This window comes from Loxodonta africana, chromosome 18 (assembly GCF_030014295.1).
Source record: "Loxodonta africana isolate mLoxAfr1 chromosome 18, mLoxAfr1.hap2, whole genome shotgun sequence".
Lineage (NCBI taxonomy): Eukaryota > Metazoa > Chordata > Mammalia > Proboscidea > Elephantidae > Loxodonta > Loxodonta africana.
The window spans coordinates 47,744,756-47,757,668 of NC_087359.1; the positions used below are offsets into that span (position 1 = coordinate 47,744,756).

Below are 12,913 nucleotides of genomic sequence, written 5' to 3' on the forward strand. Positions count from 1 at the left end.
ATGGGGAAAATAGGTTTTATCTACTGCAGGAATAAACATCATTATTATTATCACTATATTTCCTTGACTGTAAGATGTTATTAATATAAATTACACATCATCAATTTAGTAACAGCTTTCTGTTGAAAGAAGAAACACATTTTATGTACACATAAAGACAGGAAGAATGTGGACTCTTACAAACAAGGAAATACTATCCCACTAAAACCAACACGTTACACAGCATCCTCAGGTGACTCTTTAGTGGCCGTACATGTCTTTTTCTTTCTGTTCCTTTGGCGATTCCTTCAAAGACTCTTCTTGTTCACTTTCAGCACTGTAAGAGAGAAAGTGAGAAATTATATGAATCCCACTGTCAGTAAAGTGCACAAACTTGGTAGAAGGAACTGGTTTACCAGCCCAGCGTGCGAGGCAGCAGAAAGGGCACTAGGCTCAGAAGCAGAAGAGCATGGGCTCTGGTCTTGACTGCCACTAAGCAGCCGCAGTTTGCAGGCAAGTCTGGGCCTTGCCCTGGGCAATGTAACAAGACATTGACAATGACACAGTCAGGGTAGAGAACACTTTCACCACCCCAAGGGTCCCTCCGGTTGCCCCTTTACAGTTACACCCACTTGCCTCCCACCCCACTCCCTCCTTAACCCTTGGCAACCACTATTCTGGTTTTCATTTCTCCAATCTTGCCATTTGAAGAATGCTATATAAATGAAATCATACAATAAATAACTTTTGAGGATTACGTTTATCAGTCAGCATAATTCTCAGGAAATTTATCCAGGTTGTTGTGTGTATCAGTAGCTCGTTCCTTTTCACTGCTGAGTAGCATTTCATGGTATGGACTTATCATAGTGTGTTTAACCATTCCTCTGCTGAAAGACACCTGGACCGTTTCCAGTGTTGGGCTATTATGAATAAAGATGCTATCAACATTCATGTACATGTTTTTGTGTGAACATAAAATCTTAATTTCTTTGGGATAAATGCCCAGGAATTATATTATTACTTTTAATCTCTGTGTCAACATTCTTAGTAAGGATTCTTATCCCTATTTTAAAGATGAGGAAAAAGAATAGAAGGATTGAGAAACTTGACCGAGGACACATGGATAGGAAAGCAGTCAGGATGTGAATACAGATAGACTTGTCTTCCACTGCCCCTCGCAATTCTGCTGGACAAGTCCTAACAAAGCTAAGCTGTCCAAAGCTACTTTTCATCATATGGTGGACAATACACTTGAAGACAAGCAATATATAGATATGGGGTATTATCACCATTTAGCATTGATTTTATGAGTCTGAAACTATAAATAATAACAGCCCATACCTTCGTATAGGTTGGAACTGAGATTTGGACAAAGTCTCATCATTCCTCCCAAGGATTCTTCCCGTCATTTGGGGCCTTTCCTCGCCTGAAAGAATAAAGTGAATGTCATTTTTATACTGAATTTTTGCCAACCCAGATTATTATTTTAATTCCCTAGAATTTCCATCGGTCCCAGAATGAGAAATGATCTGGATAAAGTGCTTCCCCAGTTGGGTTTGGACTGAGTGCTATAGAAGAGGATTTTGCCCTGAAAGTTTATTTTCTTTGCTCAGAAGGGAGAACTATATTCTGACACTCAGAATACAATCAAGCTATTTACTGGCCTTTCAGTTGTAACAGGGCAGTTATTTCCAGAGACAAATGTTGTTTGTCTTTTCAGGAAGGCAAACTGACCCGTTTCCTGTCAGCATTCACCAGGGGGCGTCAAAACCAAGAACTGTTTGTCAACTAAAGATTCCAAATAGAAAAGACCGTCAGCTGGGCATTCCCATAGCGCTAACTGTGCCTCCTGGACACCAAACACCACACAGAATCAGGGCAGAAGCAGGGTTTGAGCTCTAAGGAGCTAATTCAACTGTCTTCTATTCTCCTTGGCATCAACGGTCTGAAGTTCCCCCTCTCCATCTCCATAAGATGCTTTGCAGACCTTCCCTCAGAGAGGGTTAGTATCCACTTTCCTTCCCACCGTTGTGCGGCCTGGTTTATAGAGAAGAGGACAGATGGAGCAGCCTGCCCAGTGTCCATGTCCACTGCCCATTAACTCTTCCCCACATTCCTTAGGTCCAGGCGGTCTAATGGGCACTAAGAGAGCCCAATGGACAGTGCTGCCTTCAACCAGTACCAAGAGCGCTGAACCCCACCAGTGGAGAGGCCTTGGGGCTCCCCTTCCTTTGACCCTCTTTAAAAACACAAAACACCTAGAAAGCATAAATAAGCACAATTTAGCATTGGAGGGGAACTTAGAGATTTTAGAATCTGGCTGCTTCCTTCAGTTTAGATGAGGGGAGGGGAGAGCCCTAGGGTGAACTGACTTGCCCAAGGTCATGCAGAAAAGCTCAATGGCAGAGCAGGGCCTGGTACCCGGCATGCTTCCCAGTGCCCTGCCATGTCCCCTAGTGTGGAGGGAGATATAGCTGAGCCCTAGGTGGAAAGGATGGCAGAGAAGGGCTGAAAGAAGGTAACAGAATGGAAACTAGAGGCTTTTCCATATCTGTATGGAAATGGCCCTGGTTTTCTGATCTGCCTGTCCTACAACTTCTCCATCCCACCCAACCCTCCTCCATACAGTAGCAAAGAGGCCCGTATAGGCCAGGCCACAAAGAAAGTGATCATGGGCAGAGGCTCGCAGAAGAGGTGGGTGGCTGAAGCCCCAGGTCTGCAGACTTTTAATACGTATCATCCTAAGAATCTAACTGTTCACCTGAAAGCTTACAGCTTCCTAAATGTTCCTCACTCCAGTGGGGGCCTGCACCAGGTGAGAGGTAGAAGCCAAACTGTGCAAATAGGAGGACCTGTCCTGCCTGGTCCAGAGCGGTGAGACATGCCTGTGGACAGTGGTGTGGCAGTGGTGGGTAAAACTCAGGGCTTTAGTAATAGAGCCCACAGCACACTCATACCTTGTCTTGTGCCACACCCCTGGTGACTGACCCAGGGTTAACTTGTCATGAAACTGAAAGCAGCTGCTAACGTATACAGAGCCCACAGCCTCCAAGGGGCGGTCACAGCCACACCTGCAGCACTGTTGGCTGCTGTCACCTCTTTGTTAAGATGTTAAGCAAGCAAAGGAAAATGACGGTCAAACTCCACCTTTAGGGTGGGCAGAGACATGGGAACCCAGTTCTAGTTTCTGTTCTGTCAATAACAAGCTGTGTGATGTAATTAAGCAAATCCCTCAGGTCAGTTCAACAAAAATAAATGAGCAAAGAGCCTGAAATCTAGTGGGAAACAAGAGATGAAAAAAAAGTCACTACTATAATTTATGCTATACAATGCAAGGGAAGGTATACATAATGTGACAGATGTCATAAGGCTGGTGAGGAGGAAGGGACTCACTCTGAGAGGAAATCACTGAGCCTTGATTTTCTCATCTGTAAAGTGAGAGGTTATCTCTAGGGACCCTCCAGTTCCAAACACCCATGATCCGAAAAAAGTGAAGGCAAGTGATTCTCAAAGGAATCTGCCCTAATGGCTTATTACCAGAGCCTGGAGGTTGGGCAAGTGCACCTTGTATTCCTTCTGAGGCCTCTTCTATGGGACTTGAGGTCTATAAAAGAATAAGAGAGAGTAAAAAAAGGGTGGTTCACTGGATACAGACATATCATTAAGAGGTAGAGAGAGTTTCTTGGTGTTCTTAAACCTTGAAAATCTACACAAGGTACCTGTATCTTTTATTTAAAAAAAAAAAAATCTTCTTCAAAAACATTAAGTATTTATTTGTACTATATTCTCCCCATCCCAAAAAACAAGGCCTCTGCCTCCCATTTTGAGCACTTTTCCCCTCTTTAAATCGTTATTCCTTCCTCACCCCAAACTTCCATCAAAAATATTTTGGTTCTGTTTTGATCAAAGATTCTATAGAAGAATCCTGGTCAAAAGGGGTAAAATGTAGAAGAGAATTTTAAATTCTCATGGAATCCAGACTTTATGGATCCACTGAGGCTGGATGAACCCCCAAAACACTGCCCTGAGATAATCTTTAAACCTTAAACCAAAAATATTCCCTGAAGTCTTCTTTAAACCAAACAACCATTTAGCTTAACTAGTAAAGAATGTCTGCCTTGAACACTATTTTCTGTTAAGAACTATCTATATGGGATCAAACTGACAACAGTTACCCGAGAGAGTAGTCAGCAAACTTAGAGGGTAGTGAGTTTACGTTAATAGGGGAGGGACAGTTTGGAAAAGGAGGCTGAGAATGGTTGGACAACTTGAAGGATGTACTCAGCGTCTAGGAATTGTACATGTAGAAATTGCTGAACTGATGTATGTTCTGCTGTGTATATTCTCAACAACAACAAGAAAGTTTTGGTTCTTGCGAGCTTTATCAAAATAGCCAAAGAAGGTTGAAAAGGTGGCCCAGTCCGCAGAACCAGTCTATGGGGTGAAAAGTCAGGACAGTGGGTCCATTCACAGAAAGGCAGTGACTGGAAGGAGGCATGAAGGGGCCTTTGGGAACTGGGAATGTTGTTTTAAGGAACCCTGGTGGTACACTGGTTAAAACGCTTGGTTGCTAACTGAAAGGTTGGCAGCTTACACCCACCAGCCACTCTGAGGGGGAAAGATGTGGCAGTCGACTTCCACAGAGATTACTGCCTTGGAAACCCTATGGGGCAGTCCTACTCTGTCCTTTAGGGTCACTATGATTAGAAATGGCTCAACAGCAATGGGAATGTTGCTTCTTCATCTGGATTACATGGTTACAAGGGTATGTTCAGTTTCTGGAAGTTCATTGAACTGTATACTTAAGATCTATTCACTTTTCACTACATTACACTTTAAAAAAGAAGATTTTCTTAATGTCCTGGCTTGCTCGCTGTAAAATAACGTTTAAAGGGTTGTTAATAACAGAAAACTGCTCTGACTGTTTTCAGAAGCACAGGCAAGTGGAAATTATACTTTTGGATGCATCACTGGCTTCTTCTTATTAGCCAAGTGCTTCGACTGACATGCACGGTCCCTCTTTTCCTCCACATCTTCATGCTGGTAAAAGACCCTCAAGGAAGTTGTGGGGCAGAGAAGGGAATTATGTAAGTAAATAAGAGAATCTAATGAGTTCCATTTTGCAAATAAAAACACTCTGTCCAAGCAGGTTCCTGCAAAAGCTAGGAGAGATTCCTGAGAAAGGTTGGTGTATTGGACAGCTTCAGATCTGGAGCTGAGTCCCTGGTTCTATTTCCAGTAGCTTGCCCACCACTATGGCTTGGCAACCCTGGCTTAATTCCCTGCATCGCCAGTTCTTCACCCAGAAGAATGTTCTTCACCCAGAGGCCTACTAGCAGGCCTTCTCTACCCCAAAAGAAGGATATGTGAGTTAGGCAACAGGAATAAAAGTGCTCTGAAAAAAAGTACAAAGTGCTGTACACACGCAGGACCACGACTGTGGGAGGAACTGCACACCATCGTTCCTTCTTAAAGATCTTTTTCTCAGACGGTTCTTCGAGACACAGGTGCAACCGTGGATAAGTGAACATTACATACTCTTTTTATGTACAAGCCATTTTTCTCAATCAAAATGATTCAGAAAGGAAGAAGATAATGCAGAAAGCAGAAAATTATACTTTACCCTGAACTGTGACGATTTTACCTCTAGAGCTAAGTTTTCTTGAGCAGCCGAGGAGTAAAAATACTCATAGTCTGGAGTTAAAAATTCATCTGTTATGTCCTCAGAAGATTCTAGTGAACACGTTGACTGCACAGACTGATCCTGTTAATAACGCAGGAAATCACTCTTAAGCATTGTGAACAAACCCTTTTATAGCTGGAGGCAGTGCGAATAACCAGGTTATCTACAACTGCCTGGAAGTCAATGTGGCCTGGCACTCTCCCCGGCTGGCTCTCCCTGCCTGTCTGCCCATCGGCCTCTGCCTGCCTTCCTGGAGCCCCATGGGGGGCGGGTAGGCATCCTGAGTCTCAGTGTAGGAAAGAGTAGAGGGTTCCGCGACTTTTTACCCTGAGAGTCCAAGTAAGGAGAGAGGCCAGAGTGACGTAAACACTAGGAAATAAACACATACGGTGATGGTGGCACAGCATGGTGAGTGTAATTAATGTCACTGAATTGTCCACTTAAAAATGGTTCAAATGGCAAAATTTTTGTTATATATACTTTACACAATAAAAAAAAGATAAATAAAAGCCCTACACAATTCCAGCTGGGGACTGGATTTAAACGGCCTGATCTCTCAGGGGTGTAGACGTCGTCCATACTTTGGCATCATGCTCCAGATCAGAAGCCTGAGACTAGAACTTGCCAGTCTCAAGTATTACCATTGAGAGGCAAGTAAAGGAGCATGATTTTAAAATAGCAATGCAATCTCAATAATCAAAATAAAATTAAAAACCAATAGCTTTTTCTTCAGTATCTCTGCTCCACCCCTTCCTTTTCTGGCCTGATCAGCACACGGCCAGACATCTGGCTTCTCTCCCCACCTTCGATTATCCCTTTGCAAAGGTTTTGTGGCTCTCTTCCTTGGACACTGCCTTTGCCACACACTTCCCAGCCTGCGCACTTCAAAGTCACTTCCCTTTACCCCTCACAATAAACTGAACTTTCTCAGTCAAGCCTGGCCTCCTCCTTACTGTCCCCATTTTCCTAACTAGACCTGCTTCTCCAGCCAGTATGCTTAACGTCCGCATGTTCTCCCAGCCCTCACGCAACAGAAAGAATAAATTGTCCTTGTGAAGGATTTGTGTGCTGTCATTAAATACACAATATGTTCTTTGAAAGACCTCTAATTATACCACAATTGTATTTTTTTTATTGTTTCATTCTCAATCGCTGTTTTTATTCATTATATGACTGTGGCTTCATGTCAATGACAATAAAAAATTTTGGTTCCTTAATCTGGCTGGACTGTGGCCCAAATGCATGCTTCAAGGGCGTGTTAAACCCCTAAAGCAAGGCTGCAGCCTCAGCGCAAATGCTAGGAAATGACTGTAACTCACGAATCCTGCTGACGGGCAGCTGTCAGGCATGAACACATTCCTTTACCACCGAGTCTGAGAGCTTCGCCTGAATTTGGGTCTAAAAGCACATTTCAGATGGGGGACTCTCATCACAGTCCTGGCTTTGCTTTTCCTATCCATCCAATCCAACCTTAGGCACCTGCTGGGTTCTAATCTCTGGTATCTAATCTCACATTGGGCTTTAAGATCTGGTCTTGTCTACCTTACTAGATCGTAAGGTCAAGGACTAGAGCTGAATCTGACCCTTGTCTGTGTTCTCCAAGCTCCAAGATACACATTGACTTAACTGACTCAAAAGGTATCCTGCTATATGTATACCCATGTTTATCGCAGCACTGTTTATAATAGCAAAAAGATGGAAGCAACCAAGGTGTCCATCAGTGGATAAGTAGATAAATAAATTATGATATATTCACACAATGGAATACTACGCATCGATAAAGAACAGTGAGGAATCTGTGAAACATTTCATAACATGGAGGAACCTGGAAGGCATTATGCTGAGTGAAATTCGTCAGTTACAAAAGGACAAATATTGTATAAGACCACTATTATAAGATCTTGAGAAATAGTTTAAACTGAGAAGAACACATTCTTTTGTGGTTACGAGAGGGGAGAGGGAGGGAGGGTAGGAGAGAGCTATTCACTGATTAGATAGTAGATAAGAACTACTTTAGGTGAAGGGAAGGACAACACTCAATACAGGGGAGGTCAGCACAACTGGACTAAACCAAAAGCAAAGAAGTTTCCTGAATAAACTGAATGCTCCAAAGGTCAGCAAAGCAGGGGCAGGGGTTTGGGGACTATGGCTTCAGGGGACATCTAAGTCAGTTGGCAAAATAAAATCTACCAAGAAAACATTCTGTATCCCACTTTGAAGTGGGGCGTCTGGGGTCTTAAGCGCTAGCAAGCAGCCATCTAAGATGGATCAATGAGTCTCAATCCACCTGGATCAAAGGAGAATGAAGAACACCAAGATCACAAGGTGATTATGAGCCTAAGAGACAGAAAGGGCTACATGAACTAGAGACTACATCATCCTGAGACCAGAAGAACTAGATGGTGCCTGGCCACAACTGATGACTGCCCTGACAAGAAACACAACAGAGAACCCCTGAGGGAGCAGGAGAACAGTGGGATAAAAAAAAAAAAAAATGGATGGATGCAGACCCCAAATTCTCATGAAAAGATCAGACTTAATGGTCTGAGACTAGAAGGACCCTGGCGGTCATGGTCCCCAAACGTTCTGTTGGCCGAGGACAGGAACCATTCCCGAAGCCAACTCGTCAGACACAGATTGGACTGGACAATGGGTTGGAGAGAGATGCTGATGAGGAGTGAGCTACTTGCATCAGGTGGACACTTGAGACTATGCTGGCATCTCCTGTCTAGAGGGGAGATGGGAGGGCAGAGAGGGTTAGAAACTGTGAAAATGGTCACGAAAGGAGAGACTGGAAGGAGGGAGCGGGCTGCCTCATTAGGGGGAGAGTAAATGGGAGTATTTAAAAAAAAAAATGGGAGTATGTAGTAAGGTGTATATAAGTTTATATGTGAGAGACTGACTTGGTTTGTAAACTTTCACTTAAAGCACAATAAAAATTATTAAAAAAAAAAAAAAGGTATCATGCAAGAAGGAAAGACTGCTTCGTTCAAGTCAGCACATGCTCCAACCAAAAAGAACAACTATAGATATCATTTCAGCATGGTATTGCATAACAACAACTCAGTTCTACTTTATTAGGTCCTTGGGTTCAACTTGGCTCTCCAGGCCATGTTACTTACACTGTAAGATTTCTCAGTGCCCACGGGTGCGTCAGAACTTGCTTGAAAGGCTTCACTATGTTCTGGCTGGTCATTCTTTCTGAGGGACAGATGCCTGACACCTAACAATTATAATACAACCAGGGCCAGAGTCACTTAGTGATATTCATTGGAAGGGGTGGAGGGTGGCGTAAGGGGTGTGTTCGTATTCTGCTAAGGGTGGCCATGTCCCACACATCGCTTTGGTCCAGAGAGTGGGGACTGTTAGTCTGGTTGGCCCCAAAATACAGCCCTGAGTCATCCACCCCTTTGCCCACCCATTTAAGAGTGATGTTGAACAAGGAAAAGATTCTAAATACCATAAATACCCAAGACAACAGATTTTCTGCCTAAGATAAATTATCGCTTTAGATGTGTCCTTCTTTGGCCCTGACTGCAGGCAAATGACCAGGTAGAAATACACAGCACTGTGTTTTAACCTGCAAATCTATAGTGATGATGACACGTGTCATCTGACTGCTGTATGCTGCTCTGGCATGGATGCTCTGGGAGCCAGCGCATGTATTTCCAACTTAAAATGCAATATAAAGGAGTGGGTGTTAGGGAGTGGTATCCACGGTTGCCCTAGGTAAGAAAAGTTCAATTCCTTGCCAGGTTAGACCTAGGGCCAGGGTCTGCGTATGGAGATTATTTTACTTCCTTTGGACAAAGGGGTCTGTTCCAGTAATAGAAAGACTCAGGAATCTCTGGGTTTCTTTACCTGTGGGAAGGGCAGTGGGTGCTGGGGGGAGGACATGCTGCTTTCCCCTGTAATTCAAGGCCCCCGGACAGGTGGGAAAGGGCAGATGACCAAGCAAAGGAAATATGCCAGAGGTTTACTTGTTTTTGAGAGCTGATAACTGCATACAGCTCACCTATCCCAATTCCCCCAACTGAACTTACTGGTGAAGCTCCAAGACCCAGGCTGCCCACTGGGCTGGTCACTCTGGTCTGTTTTGTCACACTTGCCGTTCCCTCCTGGCTTGTCATTTTTCCTAGGATACTCTATTGCTTGTTGCCAGTCCACGTTCTCAGGGTTCCTAGTGGGGGGCTGCAGCAGGGGATCAGGCTTGTTTTCAGCCTCACTCTCTAAAGCCACGCTCTTCTGAGGATGCCAAGGAGATACCATGAGCTGCCCAGCAGCTGCTCTCTCTGCCATCTCTTTCACCTCCGCTGGGTACAAGAGAAAACAGCGTTTAAAACATCATCATGTACATTAGGGGGAAAAGTTTTCAGTTCTTAAGGAGCCATGTAATACTATTACAGTTCGTATCATCACAATAATTGCCTTTTTATAGCTGTATCATCCTTGCTTGCCCTGTCTGGCATGAAGGGGAGAACTGATGACAGAGCCAGGGAAGAGCAAAATTTTAGTCCGTTCCCCCAAACCACAGCCCTTGTTACTGAATTTCAGGCTGGAAGGCAGCAGAAAGCTTGTAGATGGACCCTCCTGGTGTGGAGATTTTACAAGAAAAGTGACATCTGAAGTCTCCAGCCTACAGTGACTGGTAGAAAGGATTCTGAGCTTGTCTATCCTTTCTAGGCTCTGCTGAACTCATATTTCTGGGGTATGCATTTATACGTGTATTTTCATTCCAAATGTTCTACATTTCCGCTAATGTCACTTAGCACGAGTATTTATAAAATAGACACTGCATCCCTTTTTACCTTATGGGATAAAACTGATACAGAAGGGTAATGCCCACAGAGTATGTTAAAGTGACACAGCATGCTACATACCGTGTATTGCTTTGTTACACTTGCTGCATGATACACATAAACCAAAAAGCAAGCCTGTTGCTGTCAAGTCGATTCCGACTCATAGAGACCCTACAGGACAGCGTAGAACTGCCCCATAGGATTTCCAAGGAGCGGCTGGTAGATTTGAACAGCCGATCTTTTGGTTAGCAGCCAAGCTCTTAACCACTGTGCCACCAGGGCTCCAACATACATGTGTATAATATAAATACCCACTGCTGTTGAGTCGATTCCGACTCATAGCGACCCTATAAGACAGAGTAGAACCGCCCCATAGAGTTTCCAAGGAGCGCCTGGCAGATTTGAACTGCCAACCTCTTGGTTAACAGCTGTAGCACTTAACCACTACACCGCCAGGGTTTCCATAATATAAATATTTCCCCTAAAGTCTAGAAATGAAAAGAGCATTTCCCTTCTGCAGCCTGGAGTCAGAAGGGCCTTGCTTTTAAAATGGAATGATCTATCCGAAGAAAATAATGTGGGAGAATGTTGCTACGGTTATAAACTGTACTAATAGCTATGTACTTAGAGACAGCAACCAGGTTAGAAGTATACCTTAAATTTAATTTTGCCTAACAAAACCCATGCCTTTATACTTACTTTTCCATTTTAAGTGTACCTCTTCATCTTCACGGTTTCTTGATTTTGGATGACAGATTTCAGAAGACACAGATCCCATCCTCATCCTAAATTGCATAGGTTTTTTGGATCAAGGGTGGGGATCCGGTGGACAAAAACACATCAGTTAGCTCCAGTTTCTGATAGTGCCACGCCCACCAGCCCACCCAGAGGCTCTGCCTCCTACTCCAAGCCATTCCCGGATTGCACTTACTCATATCCACCACAAGAGGGCGCCAGTCTTCCTGACATTCAGACCACAAGACTCCTTACCTGGTAGACTCCTGGCAAGGGCTGGGTAGCCCGGGATGTCCCTGCAGGGGGCTTGACACCGCGAAGAGTGCACTGTTTAGCTGTGTGACTTTGCCCTGGGAACTGGACTGTCTAGGCCTTCCATGACTAAGAAATGAAAGGAATTGGCTGGAAGATCTCTAAGGTTTATTCAGTTTCCAAGGCCAGGCTTCATGATTCTAAAAACACTCTTAGGAAATCTTCAGAGGTAGAAGAAACCCACCATTGGACAGGCTTCACCAAACAGAATCCTGGTCCCTGGGCTGTTACAGAGCCCCCGAATGCCACAGAAATCTCTGGTAGCAGGCCCACCTACGTATCAGAGTTAGCACAATAACACTTGTAAAGATAGTCTTAAGGCACCAGTGATCCCACAGAACATTCGGAGATCTTCAGCTTAGCTGCACCGAGTTCTGGGCCCTGGCCTCTTAATAGCTAGCCGTTTGGCTTTGGCATGCTTTCAACCTCTCTGGATTTTGCTTTCCTCATCTGCAAAATAAATGAGTCTCTTTTCCTCTAAATATCCCATCATTTTTTATATTTCGTTGTTGCCACTGGGTACCACTGAGTCAATCTTCAATTCATAGTAACCCAATGTGACAGAGTAGAACTGCTCCACAGAGTTTTCCAGGCTGTAATCTTTACGGAAGCAGGTGACCAGGTTTTCTCCTGCAGAGTCAACAGGTGAGTTCAAACTGCCAACCTCTGGGTTAGCAGGTAAGTGCTTAACCATTGTACCATCAGAGTTCCTACATATATTTTACCACCGACTAAACTAACTCTTCAAAAATGTATGATCTGCAGCATATATATGAATTCCCTGTACTCCCCAGCCAAGCTGGAAACAGAGAATATTGAATCAGAAAGCTCAGATCTGAGGGGCTTCTTTTTTAAAGAGCAATTTGGTAACATCAATCAAGGAGTCTTTAAAATGTACACACCCTTTGGCCTAGCAATTCTACTTCTGGGAATCTATCCTAAGGACATAATCGAAAATGCAGAAAAAGCTTTATTTACAGTCACTGCAGGCAGCCTTGTTCCTAACAGGAAAAAAGAATGAAACAAGCTAGTATTCAACAATGGGGGGAATCCAACAATTTCAAAATAAATTTACAGGGTATTATTAATAACATGTGATAATGCTCATGTTCTACTAAAAAGTGACAAATCAAGATATAAAATTGCCTATTGTATATTGGAGCCCTGGTGGTGCAGTGGTTAAGAGGTCTGCTGCTAACCAAAAGATACGCAGTTCGAATCCACCAGGTGCTCCTTGGAAACTCTATGGGGCAGTTCTACTCTGTCCTATAGGGTCACTATGAGTTGGAATCGACTTGACAGCAATGGACGTTGGTATATGTATATAATTAAATTTTCATTTTTTAAAATGTATACAAAAAGACTAGAAGGATAGGTGGCAAAATGCCAAACTTTTCTTTGGCCT

The 12,913-nt window shown here is 43.7% G+C and overlaps 1 protein-coding gene across 9 annotated transcripts in view; it reads right to left on the bottom strand.

The window, feature by feature from the left end:
- Nucleotides 1-12,913, bottom strand: part of TEX14 (testis expressed 14, intercellular bridge forming factor) — a 109,098-nt gene that overhangs the window by 16,677 nt on the left and 79,508 nt on the right. For all 9 annotated transcript variants that reach the window (XR_002786842.2, XM_064271296.1, XM_023553545.2 and 6 more), the window contains 8 exons: nucleotides 11,452-11,577; nucleotides 11,161-11,246; nucleotides 9,706-9,975; nucleotides 8,785-8,885; nucleotides 5,624-5,743; nucleotides 3,517-3,583; nucleotides 1,321-1,405; nucleotides 254-316 (listed from right to left, as the gene is read on the bottom strand). Coding sequence is in view for 8 of the 9 variants with exons in the window: in XM_064271296.1 (XP_064127366.1) it covers nucleotides 254-316; nucleotides 1,321-1,405; nucleotides 3,517-3,583; nucleotides 5,624-5,743; nucleotides 8,785-8,885; nucleotides 9,706-9,975; nucleotides 11,161-11,246; nucleotides 11,452-11,577 (918 nt within the window). In the remaining variant the exon portion in view is untranslated. The remainder of the gene's footprint in view (nucleotides 1-253; nucleotides 317-1,320; nucleotides 1,406-3,516; nucleotides 3,584-5,623; nucleotides 5,744-8,784; nucleotides 8,886-9,705; nucleotides 9,976-11,160; nucleotides 11,247-11,451; nucleotides 11,578-12,913) is intronic.